The sequence below is a fragment of the Erythrolamprus reginae genome, chromosome 1 (assembly GCF_031021105.1).
Source record: "Erythrolamprus reginae isolate rEryReg1 chromosome 1, rEryReg1.hap1, whole genome shotgun sequence".
Classification (NCBI taxonomy): Eukaryota; Metazoa; Chordata; class Lepidosauria; order Squamata; family Dipsadidae; genus Erythrolamprus; species Erythrolamprus reginae.
The window spans coordinates 403,478,138-403,495,545 of NC_091950.1; the positions used below are offsets into that span (position 1 = coordinate 403,478,138).

At 41.6% G+C, this 17,408-nt stretch overlaps 1 protein-coding gene across 3 annotated transcripts in view; it reads left to right on the forward strand.

Annotated features, from left to right (window-relative positions):
- COL26A1 (collagen type XXVI alpha 1 chain) overlaps positions 1-17,408 on the forward strand; it is a 236,724-nt gene that overhangs the window by 206,190 nt on the left and 13,126 nt on the right. For all 3 annotated transcript variants that reach the window (XM_070742438.1, XM_070742446.1, XM_070742429.1), the window contains exons 8-10: positions 916-1,008; positions 7,280-7,341; positions 9,076-9,138. In XM_070742438.1, coding sequence (XP_070598539.1) covers positions 916-1,008; positions 7,280-7,341; positions 9,076-9,138 — 218 coding nt within the window. The remainder of the gene's footprint in view (positions 1-915; positions 1,009-7,279; positions 7,342-9,075; positions 9,139-17,408) is intronic.

The window sequence follows — 17,408 nt, forward strand, 5'->3', positions numbered from 1 at the left end:
CTCTCTCTTGCTTTCTTTTTCTCTCTCTCTTGCTTTCTTTCTCTCTAGCTTTCTCTCTCTCTTGCTTTCTTTCTCTCTGAGCTTCACGGCACACCTGACCATGTCTCGCGGCACACTAGTGTGCCACGGCACACTGGTTGAAAAACACTGGTTTAGATCAATTCAGAAAAGTATACATTTCTGTAAAATATCTTTATATAATCTATTCTATATCTAATAAATTTAACTATTAAACTCTATACTTCAACGTCTTTAAACACTCCTTTTGTTCCACCAACAATAAACCTTTTGCCAAGTTTTATAAAATTCTATTTCCACTTGATTATTCAACCACCTTCTTCTACGTTTCTATGTTTCTATATAACTTACTATAAAACATGGACAGAAAGAACTCAATCCGTATAGTCTGGAGGACAGAAGGAAAAGGGGGACATGATCGAAACATTTAAATATGTTAAAGGGTTAAATAAGTTTCAGGAGGAAAGTGTTTTTAATAGGAAAGTGAACACAAGAACAAGGGAGCACAATCTGAGGTTAGTTGGGGGAAAGATTAGAAGTAACGTGAGAAAATATTATTTTACTGAAAGAGTAGTAGATCCTTGGAACAAACTTCCAGCAGATGTGGTTGGTAAATCCACAGTAACTGAATTTAAACATGCCTGGGATAAATATATATCCATCCTATGATAAAATACAGGAAATAGTACAAGGGCAGACTAGATGGACCATGAGATCTTTTTCTGCCGTCAATCTTCTATGTTTCTATGAAGGAAAATTGGAACTGAAGGACTGTCCAACTCTGCCTTTCTATTTGTCTGCAAGGGAAATCCCCAGATGGCACACAAAATACAGTAACATGCATTTAATAATTTAACAAGTGCAGTGACGTCTCGCCTTTTTCCCTTGCTCCTACAGATGGAGAGCCACAGTTAGCATCTACTGTTATTGACACTATATTGGCGGGTTTGCCAGGACCTCGTGGGGCACCAGGACCCATAGGGCTGCCAGGTAAGACAGATGGATTGATAGAAACCGAGGAATGAAGCAATAACTGTGTTTGAGACGCTCCAAGATAATCACTTCTAGAACCTGTTCGCTTGACACACTTAATTTTTCTTTTTAAACATCCAACCTTTGATCTTTTCAACTGTATTCCATTTGGAAAAATAAACGGGAAGCAAACCAAATGGCAGGTTGGACAGTCATCTCTGTTTTCCAGAATGTTTCTGGAACTCAACAAGACTGCATAAGTGTTCTTGGATGATAAGAATATGACGGCTGCAACTTGGAAAAAATATGACTTTAACAATCGAGTTGTCGAAGCGTGGAACTCATTACCGGACTCATTAGTGTCAACCCCTAACCCCCAACATTTCTCCCTTAGGCAATCCACAATTGACCTCTTCAGGTTCCTAAGAGGCCAGTAAGGGGCGTACATAAGTGCACTAGTGTGCCTTTCGTCCCCTGTCCAATTGTCTTTCCCTTATCTCATATATCATATATATTTTCTTCTTTCATATATCTTCTCTTCTATTTTCTTTTATACTTATATATATTACTTCGTGTTATATATATTACTTCATGTTTATTTTCTTCCTATGTATTTGTGTATTGGACAAATGAATAAATAAATAAAAATAAATAAAATCTTAGTAGAGAAGTGGGAGCTAAGAGATTCTCAAGTCTCCTTCTGGTAAATTGGTGAACTGTAACTGATTTCCCACCCATTGGCAACTATAACAAGGCAACTATAACCGTGGCCACTTTAAGACTTGTGGACTTCAAAGCTGGCTGGGGAACTCTGGGAGTTGAAGTCCACAAGAATTCTGGGAGTTGAAGTCCACAAATCTTAAAATGGCCAAGGTTAAAGACCCCTGAACTATAAAGCCTCCCATTCTCAGAAGCAATATGAGTCCTATGTGTGTTCTCAAAAATCCAGATATGCCTCTGTTACAGACGGAATAGACACATTTATTTAGAGCAGTGTGTGTCAACCTCAGCAATTTTAAGATGTACCGACTTCAATCCTTACCTCAGCAATTTTAACATAGAAACATAGGAGATTGACGACAGAAAAAGACCTTGTGGTCCACCTAGTCTGCCCTTATACTATTTCCTGTATTTTATCTTAGGCTGGATATATGTTTATCCTGGGCATGTTTAAATTCAGTTACCAACCACGTCTGCTGGAAGTTTGTTCCAATCATTTACTACTCTTTCATTAAAATAATATTTTCTCACATTACTTCTAATCTTTCCCCCAACTAACCTTAGATTGTGCCCCCTTGTTCTTGTGTTCACTTTTCTATTAAAAACACTTTCCTCCTGGATCTTATTTAACCCTTTAACATATTTAAATGTTTCGATCATGTCCCCCTCTTTCCCTTCTGTCCTCCAGACCAGTGTTTCCCAACCTGGGCAACTTGAAGAAATTTGGACTTCAACTCCCAGAATTCCCCAGCCAGCATTCTGGGAGTTGAAGTCCAAATTTCTTCAAGTTGCCCAGGTTGGGAAACACTGCTTCAGACTCTACCGGTTGAGTTCATTAAGTCTTTCCTGATAAGTTTTATGCTTAAGACCTTAAGATGTGTGGCTGAGGGGGATTTTGGGAGTTAAAGTCCACACGCCTCAAAAATGCCGAGATTAACAAATTCTGGTTTTAGAGAATCAGAGTGAATTGAAATTTAGGCTAAGAACTGTTCATCCCATAAGCAAGCGGTGCTTTGCTCACCATTGGGGAGAACCACAGAGATGATTTTGAAGAAAGTATGCAGCAGCAGCAGCAGTTAAAAATAAAGTACATTTTAAGCGCAGAAAATGAAGAAAGGATTAGGAAAAAAAATTCAAACTGGCTCTGCCTTAACTTTAAGAAGAAAGGAAGGGGAAACATAGCTTTGTAAGATGCCATTTCAATCACCTGTCTTGAGTTGGTTTCCTGAGCTGGTCTACCTTAAAAGGTTGACTACTGTTGCCATCACCAAGGATAGAATTTAGCAATAGCAATAGCATTTAGACTTATATACAGCTTCATAGTGCTTTTACAGCCCTCTCTAAGCGGTTTACAACTTCTTTGTAAACATAGTAATATATATATTTGCAATACCAATGTAGATTCTTCTTCAAGCAGTTACAGACAGCAGAGTTTCAGACAAGTATAGAGTGGACTGAGTTGGTTTCATTTCACCAGAGTTCAGACAAGTACAGAGTGGACTGAGAGTACAGAGTGCTGCGTGGACTGAGCCACGCCCAGCCTTAAGCATACGTTTTCAGTTTTGATTCTCTGCACAGACTCAGAAGTGGTTAGCTCCCAACTTAGTTGCTATGCCTTTTCATTGTCTGACCTTGTGACCATTGGGTCTCCCAGTTCATGAAAACATTTGGTCCAGTGGCCTGATTTAATTTTTTTAAATGCCCTTTGCCCTCTTACCCCACTACTGCAACAATCACTCCCAATGATAACAATTATGAACTGTCTCATGCTACCCAAAAGATGCCCAGCCCTCAATCAAAAGAAAGTAAGAGAGGGAGGGAGGAAGGAAGGAGAGAGAAAGAAAGAAAGAAAGAAAGAAAGAAAAAGAAAGAAAGAAAGAAAGAAAGAAAGAAAGAAAGAGAGGGAGGAAGGGAGGAAGGAAGACAGAAAGAAAGAGAGAGAGAGAGAAAGAAAGAAAGAGAGAGAGAAAGAGGGAGGGAGGGAGGGAGGAGAGAGAGAGAGAAAGAAAGAAAGGAAGGAAGGAAGGAAGGAAGGAAAAGAAAGAAAGAAAGAAAGAAAGAGAGGGAGGGAGGGAGGGAGAAAGGAAGGAAGGAAGGAAGACAGCAAGAAAGAGAGAAAGAAAGAAGGAAAAAGAAGGAAAGAAAGGGAGGAAGGAAGACAGAAAGAAAGAGAGAGAGAAAGAAAGAGAGGGAGGGAGGGAGGAAGAAAGACAGAAAAAGCGAGAGAGAGAGAGAAAGGAAGGAAGGAAGGAAGGAAGGAAAAGAAAGAGAGGGAGGGAGGGAGAAAGGAAGGAAGGAAGGAAGACAGAAAGAAAGAAAGAAAAAGAAAGGGAGGGAGGGAGAAAGGGAGGAAGGAAGACAGAAAGAAAGAGAGAGAGAAAGAGAGAAAGAAAGAAAGAAAGAGAGGGAGGGAGGAAGGAAGGAAGGAAGACAGAAAAAGAGAAAGAAAGAAAGAAAGAAAGAAAGAAAGAAAGAGGAAGAATCATAGAGCCACGACAGCAAACTTTTCAGTCCACCCAAAAATCAGGAATTAAATCACGATAGCTAAAAATGCTTTTCCTTCCGTTAGGCTGTCCTGCACGTCTAACAGTAATGTTCATTTCATTCCTTCTGCCCTCTCTTTTCTTTTTTTTAAAAGAGAAAAGAAAAGCGTCTTAAGTGATTTGTCTATGGCAGAGGCACTCAAAAGTGACCTCCCATCAGGATGGCAAGACGGTCCTTTCTCTTATTACCGCATTCCTGCGTTGAGCCTTCAGCTCGTTTTCATCCCAGACTTTGATATATGAGGGTTGCATTAATTATGGAGGCAGATTCAATTGCCCTGGTGAGCCGTCTGGAGCTCTTGGGGGTTTCAACTGAAACAATTAAGGCTAAGTTTGGAAGGAGCCCACGCAGGTCCCTCCCTCTCCCCAAAGATCGGCAAGTGTAATTAATAGTCGGCGTCTGGAAGAAATTATATCACTGCCCCCCCCCCTCCTTTTTTTTCCAGGTAGGGTGAAGCCATTTGAAGGCAATCCCTTAACCATGCAGCATTAGCAAAGCAGATCAGTCCAAATAGTCTTCTCCTCCTGCCAAGCAGGGAGCTGCTGCATGCCAGGAAGAACTCAGCACTTGTTAGGAAAGAGACGGCGGGAAGCACTAGCCTGTCTGGAGTCACAAGAATTCTCCAGGGCAGGGGATTTGGAAGCTGCATCCAAAATTATGCCTGGCAAGTAGCATAGGTGGAGTCAGGATCTGTCACCAGCTCGAGGAAAGAGCACCTGCTTTACTTGCAGAAACACTTAAGTTTCAGTTCTTGGCACCGGGCTTCCCAAAAGCAGAAACGTGAAGGTGTGCGGGCAACTTTAAACCGCTCAAATTTCAGTAGAAAATTGCAAAGAAATCGCAAGTGGTTTCCTGCTGCTTTCCAGACAAATTGGAGGTGAAAACTTTTGTTCAGGTTTAATAGGTAGTGATTTCTGACAGTCTCAAAATGGGTGAACAGTGCAGTCAGGCGGTAGGGAAAGCAAGTAGGATGCTTGGCTGCATAGCTAGAGGTATAACAAGCAGGAAGAGGGAGATTATGATCCCGCTATATAGAGCACTGGTGAGACCACATTTGGAATACTGTGTTCAGTTCTGGAGACCTCACCTACAAAAAGATATTGACAAAATTGAACGGGTCCAAAGACGGGCTACAAGAATGGTGGAAGGTCTTAAGCATAAAACGTATCAGGAAAGACTTAATGAACTCAATCTGTATAGTCTGGAGGACAGAAGGAAAAGGGGGGACATGATTGAAACATTTAAATATATTAAAGGGTTAAATAAGGTCCAGGAGGGAAGTGTTTTTAATAGGAAAGTGAACACAAGAACAAGGGGACACAATCTGAAGTTAGTTGGGGGAAAGATCAAAAGCAACATGAGAAAATATTATTTTACTGAAAGAGTAGTAGATCCTTGGAACAAACTTCCAGCAGACGTGGTAGATAAATCCACAGTAACTGAATTTAAACATGCCTGGGATAAACATATATCCATCCTAAGATAAAATACAGAAAATAGTATAAGGGCAGACTAGATGGACCATGAGGTCTTTTTCTGCCGTCAGACTTCTATGTTTCTATGTTTCTATGTTTCTAATACTATCCCTTATCCCCTGTAATATTTTTAAATTTCCCACTAAATCTCCTTAACCCTATCGAAATCAGAGGTTCTTGCTGTGTTACCACTTGTTTTACTTTTTTTTTTTTAAGTAAAATGAATCTGCCTGCTCTATTACATCTAGCCAAAACTTGTCGCAGAAGGGCAGAAATAAATAGACTTTTCAAGTCGGTTCAAATGAGCAAAATTAAAAGTTTGAGAGTTGCTTATTTATCGTTTACATTTTTCCAGTCCTGCACATCAGCCATAAATGGGTTTTCTAGAGTGAAATTGCCAAACACCACTGTAAGAGAACAAGGTTTGGTCTTTGCTTCCCAAAAGCAAAACGTGAAGGTGTTCGGGCAACTTTAAACCGCTCAAATTTCAGTAGAAAATTGCAAAGAAATCGCAAGTGGTTTCCTGCTGCTTTCCAGGCATAAATCAAGACAAATTGGAGGTGTAAACTTTTGTTCAGGTTTAAGACTACCCCTTAGCCCCTGTAATATTTTTAAATTTCCCACCAAATCTCCTTAACCCTATCTAAATCAGGGGTCCTTGCTGCATCACCACTTGTTTTACTTTAAAAAAAAAAAAAAAGTAAAATGAATCTGCCTGCTCTATTACATCTTGCCAAAACTTGTCGCAGAAGGGCAGAAATAAATAGACTTTTCAAGTCAGTTCATATATTTTTTTAAATGAGCGAAATTAAAAGTTTGAGTGTTGGTTATGACCTATAAAGCCCTTCATAGCATCGGACCAGAATATCTCCGGGACCGCCTTCTGCCGCATGAATGCCAGCGACCCGTTAGGTCCCACAGAGTTGGCCATCTCCGGGTCCTGTCGACTAAACAATGTCGTTTGGCAGGACCCAGGAGAAGAGCCTTCTTTGTGGCGGCCCTGACCCTCTGGAACCAGCTCCCCCCAGATATCAGAGTTGCCCCCACCCTCCTTGCCTTTCACAAGCTCCTTAAAACCCACCTCTGTCGTCAGGCATGGGGGAATTGAAATTTTCCCTTCCCCCTAGGCTTATAGAATTTATAAATGGTATGCTTGTATGTATGATTGGTCCTTTAAATTGGGGTTTTTAAGATTATTTTTAATATTAGATTTGTTTACATTGTCTTTTTTATTGTTGTTAGCCGCCCCGAGTCTTTGGAGAGGGGCGGCATACAAATCTAATAAATACAAATACAATGCTTATTTATAGTTTAAATTTTTCCAGTCCTGCACATCAGCCATAAATGGGTTTTCTAGAGTGAAATTGCCAAACACCACTATAAGAGAACAGGGTTTGGTCTTTAAATGTGAAATGTGAAAGAGGACTGTTTGAGAAGCACTGGCTTAAGGAAAGCCTGGAATCTTGCCATTTAGTATTTGCATCAGAATACAGATGTGCATTAAATAATATGCAAATCCTTAAAATACATTAATGCATTTTTTTCACCAGGCCCACCTGGATCTTCAGGCCCCAAGGGGGCACCAGGGCCAATGGGAACACCTGGAGTACAGGTAGGCAAACCATTTTCACCCACCTGCTGAACCTTTTCAGGTCAAATTAAAGTGATTTTTTAAAAAACTAAGCTTAAAATGAATTATTCATATTTCTTTTCTTTTTTTCTTTTTTAAAAGAGGCGAGGTTGTAATCGCTCGATCTCCCTGATTCTGACTTTCTGCACCAGATAGTTTGAACATGATAGTTTAACCTTTTAGAATTTATGGTCATTAATCTCTGGTACAACCCATATACCCTGCTCAAAAAAATAAAAGGAACACTTAAACAACACAATATAATGTTGTTTAGCGGGACCCAGGAGAAGAGCCTTCTCTGTGGCAGCCCCGACCCTCTGGATCCAGCTCCCCCTGGAGATTAGAACTGCCCCCACCCTCCTTGTCTTTCATAAAGTTCTTAAGACCCATCTCTGCCGTCCGGCATGGGGGAACTGACACATCTCCCCCGGGCCTATACAGTTTATACATGGAATGTTTGTGTGTGTGTGTTTGCTTTTAATAATGGGGTTTTTAGTGTTTTTTAAATTATTAGATTTGTTTTTTACATTGTTCTTGTTATTGTTGTGAGCCGCCCCGAGTCTACGGAGAGGGGCGGCATACAAATCTAATAAATAAAATAAATAAATAACTCCAAGTAAATCAAACATTTGTGAAATCAAACTGTCCACTTAGGAAGCAACACTGATTGACAATCAATTTCACATGCTGTTGTGCACATTCAACTTTGTACAGAACAAAGTATTCAATGAGAATATTTCATTCATTCAGATCTAGGATGTGTTCTTTGAGTGTCCCCTTTATTTATTTTTTGAGCAGTATAGTTACAGGTAGTATTCAACCTATGGCTGAGCCCCCAGACTATGTGCAATAGGTGCCCTTCCTACAGAGGCCACCTCTAGCCTTTCTGAAAGTGGGCATCATTCGGGCAATCTCAGAAGATTGTGAATTTTCCAAATGGAGTCTTTCTGAGAGATTGTGAGAATTATGGCTGCTTCTAGCAGCTGCTTCTGGAATGGCACAAGGGGGGCTTTGTAGGAAGGGCACACATCACATTGACTTTCTCTTTTGCCACGTTTCGGCCGACCAGGAAGGACGTCTTCGTGACGTCAAAGCTCCGCCCATGGAATTCCCTATTGGGATTCCCCACCTCCGTTTCAGCCTCCAGATTGGCCGAAAACGGCGGCCGCCGCCGCCCACCTGTAACCTTCTGAAACAGCTGGGCACTTCTCGGCGGCCTCCAGAACCCGAACCCGAACTTTTGCCGAACATCCGAGTTCGGCGCTCAGGAGAACGCCGAGAAGCCCCCCTGGCTGTTTCAGAAGGTGACAGGCAGGCGGCGGTGCTTCTCGGCAGCCTCCCGAACCCGAAAAGTTTGGCAAAAGTTCAGGTTCGGGTTCGGGAGAACGCCAAGAAGCCCCCCGGCTGTTTTAAAAGGTGACAGCTGGGCGGCGGTGCCCAGCGGAGTGCCATTTTGTGATTTTTCCCCCCTTGCATGCATTAATCGCTTTTACATTGTTTCCTATGGGAAACATTGTTTCGTGTTACGAACTTTTCGCCTTACAAACCTCCTTCCAGAACCAATTAGGTTCGTAAGATGAGGTATTACTGTATGTGATTTTGCAAAAGGCAGTATTTTCTACCTATAAAAAGATCCAGAGTGATATTATCTGTGATATTACAACACATCTTAAAACAGACAAACACACTTCTTCTAATGTCTTTGCTTTCCATCAGGGCACTCCTGGTTCTCCTGGACAGCCTGGGTTGAAGGGCCCAAAAGGTGATCGGGGCGAAAGGGTAAGCCAATTTTGAAATTTGCACCAGATCATCAGTGCAGTTCAGCAAATCCCTTTTGTGCATTAAATATATGCATTATGAACTTTGGGGCAATGGACATAATTGGAATTTTGGAAGCAGGTTTTAGCATGTTCACGTACTGATTGTTTGGCTTGCTTACTCAGTTAAGTGTTTCTTTATTCTACACCATTGTTCCTCAATCTTGGCAAGATTAAGATGTGTGGGGATTTCAACTCCTAGGATTCCATAGAACAGTGTTTCCCAACCTTGGCAACTTGAAGATATCTGGACTTCAATTTCCAGAATTCCCCAGCCAGCATTTGCTGGCTGGGGAATTCTGGGAGTTGAAGTCCAGATATCTTCAAGTTGCCAAGGTTGGGAAACACTGCCCTAGAAGACAGGGCTGGCTGAGGAATTCTGGGAGTTGAAATCCACACCTCTGAAAGTTACTAAAGTTGAGAAACATTGTTCTACCTTTTCTCTTCAAAATTCTATCCCAACTGACCTGTTAAAAAAAGATATGGGCAGCTGGATTTATCCCTGAATGAATCACAAGGCTGTAATTCTTCTTTGTTTCCATTTCCTAAAAAAATCAGGTGAGGCTTACAGGAAGCCTAGGAATATTGACGAAAGAAATTACAGAAAAGTACTTTTTTGAAATTTCTTAATGTTCTTATGAAAGTACAGAAAAGAGCAACCAGAATGATAAAGGGGCTCGAAACCAAGACATATGAGGAAAGATTACAGGAACTGAGCATGGGTAGTCTAGCGAAGAGGAGGTCCAGGGTGGACATGATAGTAGTGTTCAAATACTTGAGGGGCTGCCACAGAGAGGAGGGGGTCACACTATTTACCAGGGCTCCAGAGGGCCAGACTAGGAGCAAGAGATGGAAGCTGACCAAGGAGAGATTCAACCTGGAAATAAGAAAGAACATAAGAACATAAGAAGAGCCATGCTGAATCAGGTCAAAGCCCATTGAGTCCAGCATTCTGTGTCACACAGTGGCCCACCAATTGTCCATAGGGATCTTGAGCAGAAAGAGAAGGCAAGACCCTCCCTTTCTCCTGACCTACAACAAATGGTACTCAAGGGAATCCTGCCTGCCTCAACCAACATAGAGGCAGCACATGGACATCCGTTTCAATAACCACCAATACACTTGGCATCCATGAATGTCTATTCCTGCCTTGAAGCTATCAAGGCTGACAGCTGTCACAGCCTGTTCTGGAAGTGAATTCCATAAACCAACGACCCTCTGAAAGAACTTTCTGATGGTGAGAGCGATCAACTAGTGGAATGGCTTGCCAGTGGTGGTTGTGAATGCCCCACACTCGACACTTTCAAAAAGAGATTGGACTGCCATCTCTCAAGGGAGGTGTGGGGTCTCCTGTTTGAGCAGGGGGTTGAACTAGATGGCCTGCAAGGTCCCTTCCAAGCAACTCTAATAATAAATAAATAAATTGGAGGCGATTGTTGATCTTGCAAAGAGCTAACTTCCCATCTTTTAATTAAAAGAGTGAGGAGGAAGTCTTGCTGCCATCAAAGATGTTTCCTGTAGGAACCTTTAGGTTACATCATGCAATTGTGATAGCGGGCTGACTAATTCCACACAATGTTGGCATTCATCATTGGCTTGCATATTGCTTGCTATTTCAACTATGTCAACATCTCAACATAAACATGACTATACAATGTCAACATCTCAACTCGCATCTCAACAACTCATTCTTATTGTTATCTGTAGTGCAAGGGAAACTGTCACTTGTGACATCAGGGGTTCTTAATTCCCCTGCCTGCAGGTAGTCCTTGAGTTATAACCATAATGGATCCTGCCCATCAGTGTCATAAGACACAACAAACATATATTGGATCAATATTTGACTGAGTGAATTTAATGAGCTGCTTTTTTTTTTGCAATGGTTGTTAAGTCCTCGGAGAGAGCTGGGTTACAAATCCAATAAAATAAATAAATAAGTGAACTCATAGCAATATAATTTTAGGCTTATAATCCACTCCATAGCTCTTTACAGCAGTCTCTGAGCAGTTTAGACTTAGAATAACTTTATTGTCATTTTGAATGTACACTAATTGGCATACATTAAAATGAAATTTTGTTGTGTGCCGTTCTCAAAGGGTCTCCACCTCCAATATGCACTACATAAACATGACTAAATAAATATACTCACAATCATATAACACAAAGAAACAACAAAATCTATTTTGGATGCATACCTGTACATATTCATTACTGGACTCTGTAGTATCATCCCCCAACCCCCAACACTTTACCCTTAGACTATCTACGGTTGACCTCACCAAGTTCCTAAGAGGTCAGTAAGGGGCGTACATAAGTGCACCAGTGTGCCTACCGTCCCCGGTCCTATTGTCTCTCCTATATCTTATATATCTTCTCTTCTATACCTATATCTTTTTCTGCTATTCTCTCATAGTTATATTTCACTCCTTTATTTTCTCCTCTATTCCCCCTTTAATACATTCTACCTGATTATATCCTCTATAATCATTGTGGATTATTGTGTATTGGACAAAACAAACAAACAAACAAATAAATAAAAATAAATAGCAAGAAAAATGAATCTTGTGTGTTTACCAGACGGAGGGCATAGGGCAGTGTTTCCCAACCTTGGCAACTTGAAGTTATCTGGACTTCAACTCCCAGAATTCCCCAGCCAGCATTCGCTGGCTGGGGAATTCTGGGAGTTGAAGTCCCAGTACGAAGCTGAATGCTCTGACAACAAAATGAAATTGATGTGTTGCTTCCTAAGTGGACAATTTGATTTCACAGAAGTTTGATTTACTTGGAGTTATATTCTGTTGTTTAAGTGGTTTTTTGAGCAGTATACTTAACTACTATACCACCAGGGCAAACTCATGTTTTTCTATGACCTGGTTTTGCTGAAAGCAAATACTGGTTTTTGGTCAAGCCATCATACAATGTAGTCACGTGAACATAGGATGCAGTAAATGTAACCCAGTTGCCAAACTCCCAAATTACGGTCATGTGACTGCTTGAGGGGGTTGAACGTTGGAACTTTGAAACCGGGTGTAAATACCCCATGTCAGAACTTTGAGTGGTTGCTAAGCAACCGATCAAAAGTCAAGGACAATCTGTATTCAACAGCTAAAATGAAATTTTTAAAAGAGTATTAAAAACCGAGGCAAAGCATCAATCCAGATTCAGAGGGGAAGAGGCGGTCAGGCATAAACTGTCCACCCATATGCTGAAGTGTACACTGTACCTATTGGCACCACATTTAATCAAATGCATCTTCACTGAGGCAGCAAAAGCCAGGAAAAAGTGCACTTCTGTAAGGACGTATCAACTGGTATGAGGCAAATACTTCCATGCCTACCAAATCACCCATTTGCTCTTTGAATCTGGATTATAGCACAGTCTAAGAAACTCAAGGTGGTATATTTACTGTCAAATATAATTTGGTCCTATAATACGCTTAATGACATAGTTTGGTGTTCTGTCGGGCTCTCTGGAAGAATCCTCCCGAAAATTCACAGATACAAATTTCAGACACACACACGTTTGAAAATTCAAAACAATGTTCTTTATACCGAAAATTCAAATACACTAAGCACTCTTTTTGTATGGCAAAGAGCACTCGTCTCCAAACAAACTGGTAATTTGTACAAGTCCCTTATCAGTTCTGTGATACTTAGCTTCCAGCTGTGAGGCAATTCACAGTCCTTCTTCTTTCACAAAGTGAAAAACACTTTGCTCTGGTTTAGTTTCAAAGCGGGGAAAAATCAGCACACAAAAGGTCAAAGTCAGTAAAGCAGTCACGAAACACAACGATCAGATAATCCTCCACAATGGCCAAACCCACAGGCTGCTATTTATAGCAGCCTCACTAATCACCACAGCCCCACCCAACCACAGATGGCCTCATTTTCTTTGATAATAATCTCTCAGTTGTTGCTGCCTATGCATCGCTCTCCTCATGCATGGCTGTATCATTAACTCTTGTTCTGAATCCAAGGAGGAGCTAGATAATTGATCTCCTTCTGAGCTGTCTGCCACACTCCCCTCCTCCCTGTCACTCATGTCTTCTTGGTCAGAGGAGCCTTCATCAGCACATTCCACCGGGAGCAAAACAGGCCTGTGGCATGTGGATGTCTCCCCCACATCCACAGTCCTTGGGGAAGGAGCTGGGCCAGAGCTAACCACAACAGTTTGGTATATATCTGAAATAATTATTGATATCAGAAGATGGGCCTGAGATGAAAAATGGCGCTTCAGGCAAATTCATGTGGAAAAAAGCTGTTCTCCAAATAGATGAGCCTTTAAACTATTCTCTCTTTCTCCTTCACTGTTCTGCTCTTCAGTTCGATAGATCTCTGCCGATGACCCAAAAAGGCATTAACTTCAGAACTTTCATAAGCTCTTGTGCAAGGAAATTTAACAAAATTTGTTTAACAATCGGGGGATGCTCCAAAGAAGATTCCAAACTGAAGAAATTCTGTTATTATTATTATTTATTTATTAGATTTGTATGCCGTCCCTCTCCAGAGACTCAGAGCGGCTCACAACAAAAACAACAATGTGACAAATCCAATATATTAAAAGACATCTAAAAACCCATTATTAAAACCATGCAACACAATCATACCATACATAAACAATATAAGCCCAGGGGTATTTTAATTTCCCCATGCCTGACGAGTCTTCAATAGCTTACAAAAGGCAAGGAGGGTGGGGGCAGTTCTGATCTCTGGGGGGAGTTGATTCCAGAGGGCTGGGGCCACCACAGAGAAGGCTCTTCCCCTGGGGCCCGCCAGACGACATTGTTTAGTCGATGGGACCTGGAGAAGGCCAACTATGTGGGACCTTATCGGTCGCTGGGATTCGTGCGGCAGAAGACGGTTCTGAAGGTATTCTGGTCTGATGCCATGTAGGGCTTTATAGGTTATTACCAACACTTTGAATTGTGACTGGAAACTAATTGGCAGCCGGTGCAGGCTGCGGAGTGTTGATGAGACATGGGCAGATCTTGGAAGTCCCACGATAGCTCTCGCTGCTGCATTGTGCACGATCTGAAGTTTCCGAACACTCTTCGAAGGTAGCCCCAGATAAATGTTAAAACTTTTAAAAAGTTTTCAATAGCTTACGAAAGGCAAGGAGGGTGGGGGCAGTTCTGTTCTCTGGGGGGAGTTGATTCCAGAGGGCCGGGGCCGCCACAGAGAAGTCTCTTCCCCTGGGGCCCGCCAGATGACATTGTTTAGTCGATTGTTCTTCCATTAGTCAATGTGGAAAAACAGCCAATGCGAAAAAACAGCCAATGCCATTTCAGAACAAAATCCAATGTATATTAAAATCAATGTATGTTTGGTCCAAGGCCCAACTACTACACCAATTTTAGTGGTTAGAGTGCTGATTTGGAAACCAGGAGACCATGAGTTCTAATTCTTTCCTGTCAACGACTACTTCAGCTTCAACCACAGCAACACGTGAGCACACAACAGATACAAACTTAAAGTAAACCACTCCAAACTCGACTGCAGGAAATACGGCTTTACTCACCGAGTAGCTGATGCATGGAACTCACTACCAGACTCTGTAGTATCATCACCTAACCCCCAAAACTTTACCCTGCTTACACTATCCACCGTTGACCTCTCCCGATTCCTAAGAGGTCAGTAAGGGGCGGGAATAAGTGCACCAGCGTGCCTACTGTCCTAATGTTTCTCTTTTACTAGCGTCATGTATATAAATATTATTATAGTGGTGCCTCTACTTACGAACTTAATTCGTTCCGTGACCAGGTTCTTAAGTAGAAAAGCTTGTAAGAAAAAGCAATTTTTCCCATAGGAATCAATGTAAAAGCAAATAATACGTGTGATTGAGGAAACCACAAGGATGGTGGAGGCCCTGTTTCCTCCCAGGAGATTCCTAGAGAGGCCCCACAGATGCTTCTCCCTGCCTTTTCCATCCCTGTTTCCTCCCAGGAGATTCCTAGAGAGGCCCCAAGGAGACTTCTCCCCATCTTTTCCATCCCTGTTTCCTCCCAGAAGATTCCTAGAGAGGCCCCATGGAGGCTTCTCCTCACCTTTTCCGGCCCTGTTTCCTCCCAGGAGATTCCTAGAGAGGCCCCACAGAGGCTTCTCCCTGCCTTTTCCGGCCCTGTTTCCTCCCAGGAGATTCCTAGAGAGGCCCCACAGAGGCTTCTCCCTGCCTTTTCCAGCCCTGTTTCCTCCCAGGAGATTCCTAGAGAGGCCCCACAGAGGCTTCTCCCTGCCTTTTCCAGTTACAGTTTCGGAGGCTTGGGTTTGTAAGTGGAAAATGGTTCTTGAGAAGAGGCAAAAAAATCTTGAACATCCAGTTCTTATCTAGAAAAGTTCGTAAGTAGAGGCGTTCTTAGGTAGAGGTACCACTGTATATCTTTGTATACCACCAATAAGTACTTGACAAAACAAACCAATAAAAAATAAAATAAATAAATTCTCCCTTAGGCATGAAAGCCAGCTGGGTGATTTTGGGCCAGTCACTCTTTCTCGGCCAAGGGGGAAATGCTCCCGGTTCGCTTGTGCCATTGGGTCGCCTGAGAGCCAGTCACGAAACGAGTGCGAGGCTCCGCCCACCGCCTGAATGCCACAATTTGGGTTCTTTTACCCTCTGCGCAGCCCAATTCACCTCACAGTGTTGTTATGGGGAAAATAGAAGGCAGGAAAATTTTATTTGCCATCTTGAATTTTATCTAAAATAAAAAATGTTAAAGCGCTGTGATAAAAAACTAATAAAAAACCTGTAACAATTTCCCCAAGGATCACCAGGAATTTAGCCGTCTTTATAGTTCCCTTAATGTCTGAACTGCATTTCCTCTTCAGATCTTGAAATCAATTTGCTGGCATTTTAAAAAGCCTTATAAGCGCATGTTTTGAGCAGAGTTTTAATTTTCGTTGGATTTTAATGCTCACTTGTAAATGTAGGATTTTTACTCACCATTTGAAGTTTTTATTGAAAACTGCCCCGGGGTATGGTAAACCACAATTAAAAAAAAACAGAAGAAGAACAATAATGCAAATAAAGCAACATGATCACGAAATTTGTTTCCAAAATCTTAGTTATTTCTTTTTCTAAAAGTTATCTCGTCTCAAAACACTACATTTAATCAGTTTCATTGAGTGTTGTTCGAAAGACTTTCGATTCTACATCCTGATGCTCATCCATCCCTTCTCTGATCTATCCCCTTCTCACGTAAACAAACAAAGAAACAAATTACTTTAGCTCACCTAGCAGCTGGACTTTCCCATTAATCGATTTTACTTCTGACAGGGGCCAGCGGGGCAGACTGGAGAAAGAGGCATTAAGGGTTTTCCTGTAAGTGATTTATTTATGTGTGTCCATGTATGTTTTCGGCTTAATTTCACCCAAAGCATAAAGGTTGGGGTTTTACAGCATCCCCCAGCTGAGACTAGACCATAACCAACCGTTCAACAAGCCAGGGGTCTCCAAATGTGGCAACTTTAAGTTTTGTGGATTTCAGATCCCAAAATGCAGGCTGAGGAACTCTGAGAGTTGAAGTCTGCAAACCTTAAATTCGCCAAGGTTGAAGACCCCTGCAATAAGATGCAGGGGATCAAATAGGGACTGGACCATACAACAAGCTTCAACCACAACAACACAAGAGTACAAAACAGATTTAAACGTAATATTAACCGCTTCAAACTTGACTGTAAAAAATACGACTTCAGTAACCGAGTTGTCGAAGCGTGGAACTCATTACCGGATTCCATAGTGTCATCCCCAAACCCCCAACACTTTACCCTTAGATTATCTACGGTTGACCTATCCAGATTCCTAAGAGGTCAGTAAGGGGGGAGTACAAGTGCACTAGAGTGCCTTCCGTCCCCTGTCCTATTGCTCTCCTATATCTCCTATACCTTTCTTCTATTCCTATATCTCTTCTTCTGTTCTTTCATTGATATGTTCTATTACTATATCTTCTTTTCTATTCTTTCATAGATATATTTTACTATGAGTATCTCCTCTATAACCTTCATCATGTATTTTACTATGTGTATATACATATATATATATGTCACATGTTTTTTTGCTGAATTTGAAAATTAAGGGAGACTAGGATAGATCTATTTTGGCCTTATTTTGGCCTCATCAGCTAGTCATACCCATTGGGACTTGAACCTGCAACCTTTACCTTGTAAGGCAGAGAATTATCTTCTAGGCTACAGTATCCAATCCCTTCATATACACATAAACTCTCATTGTGTATTGGAC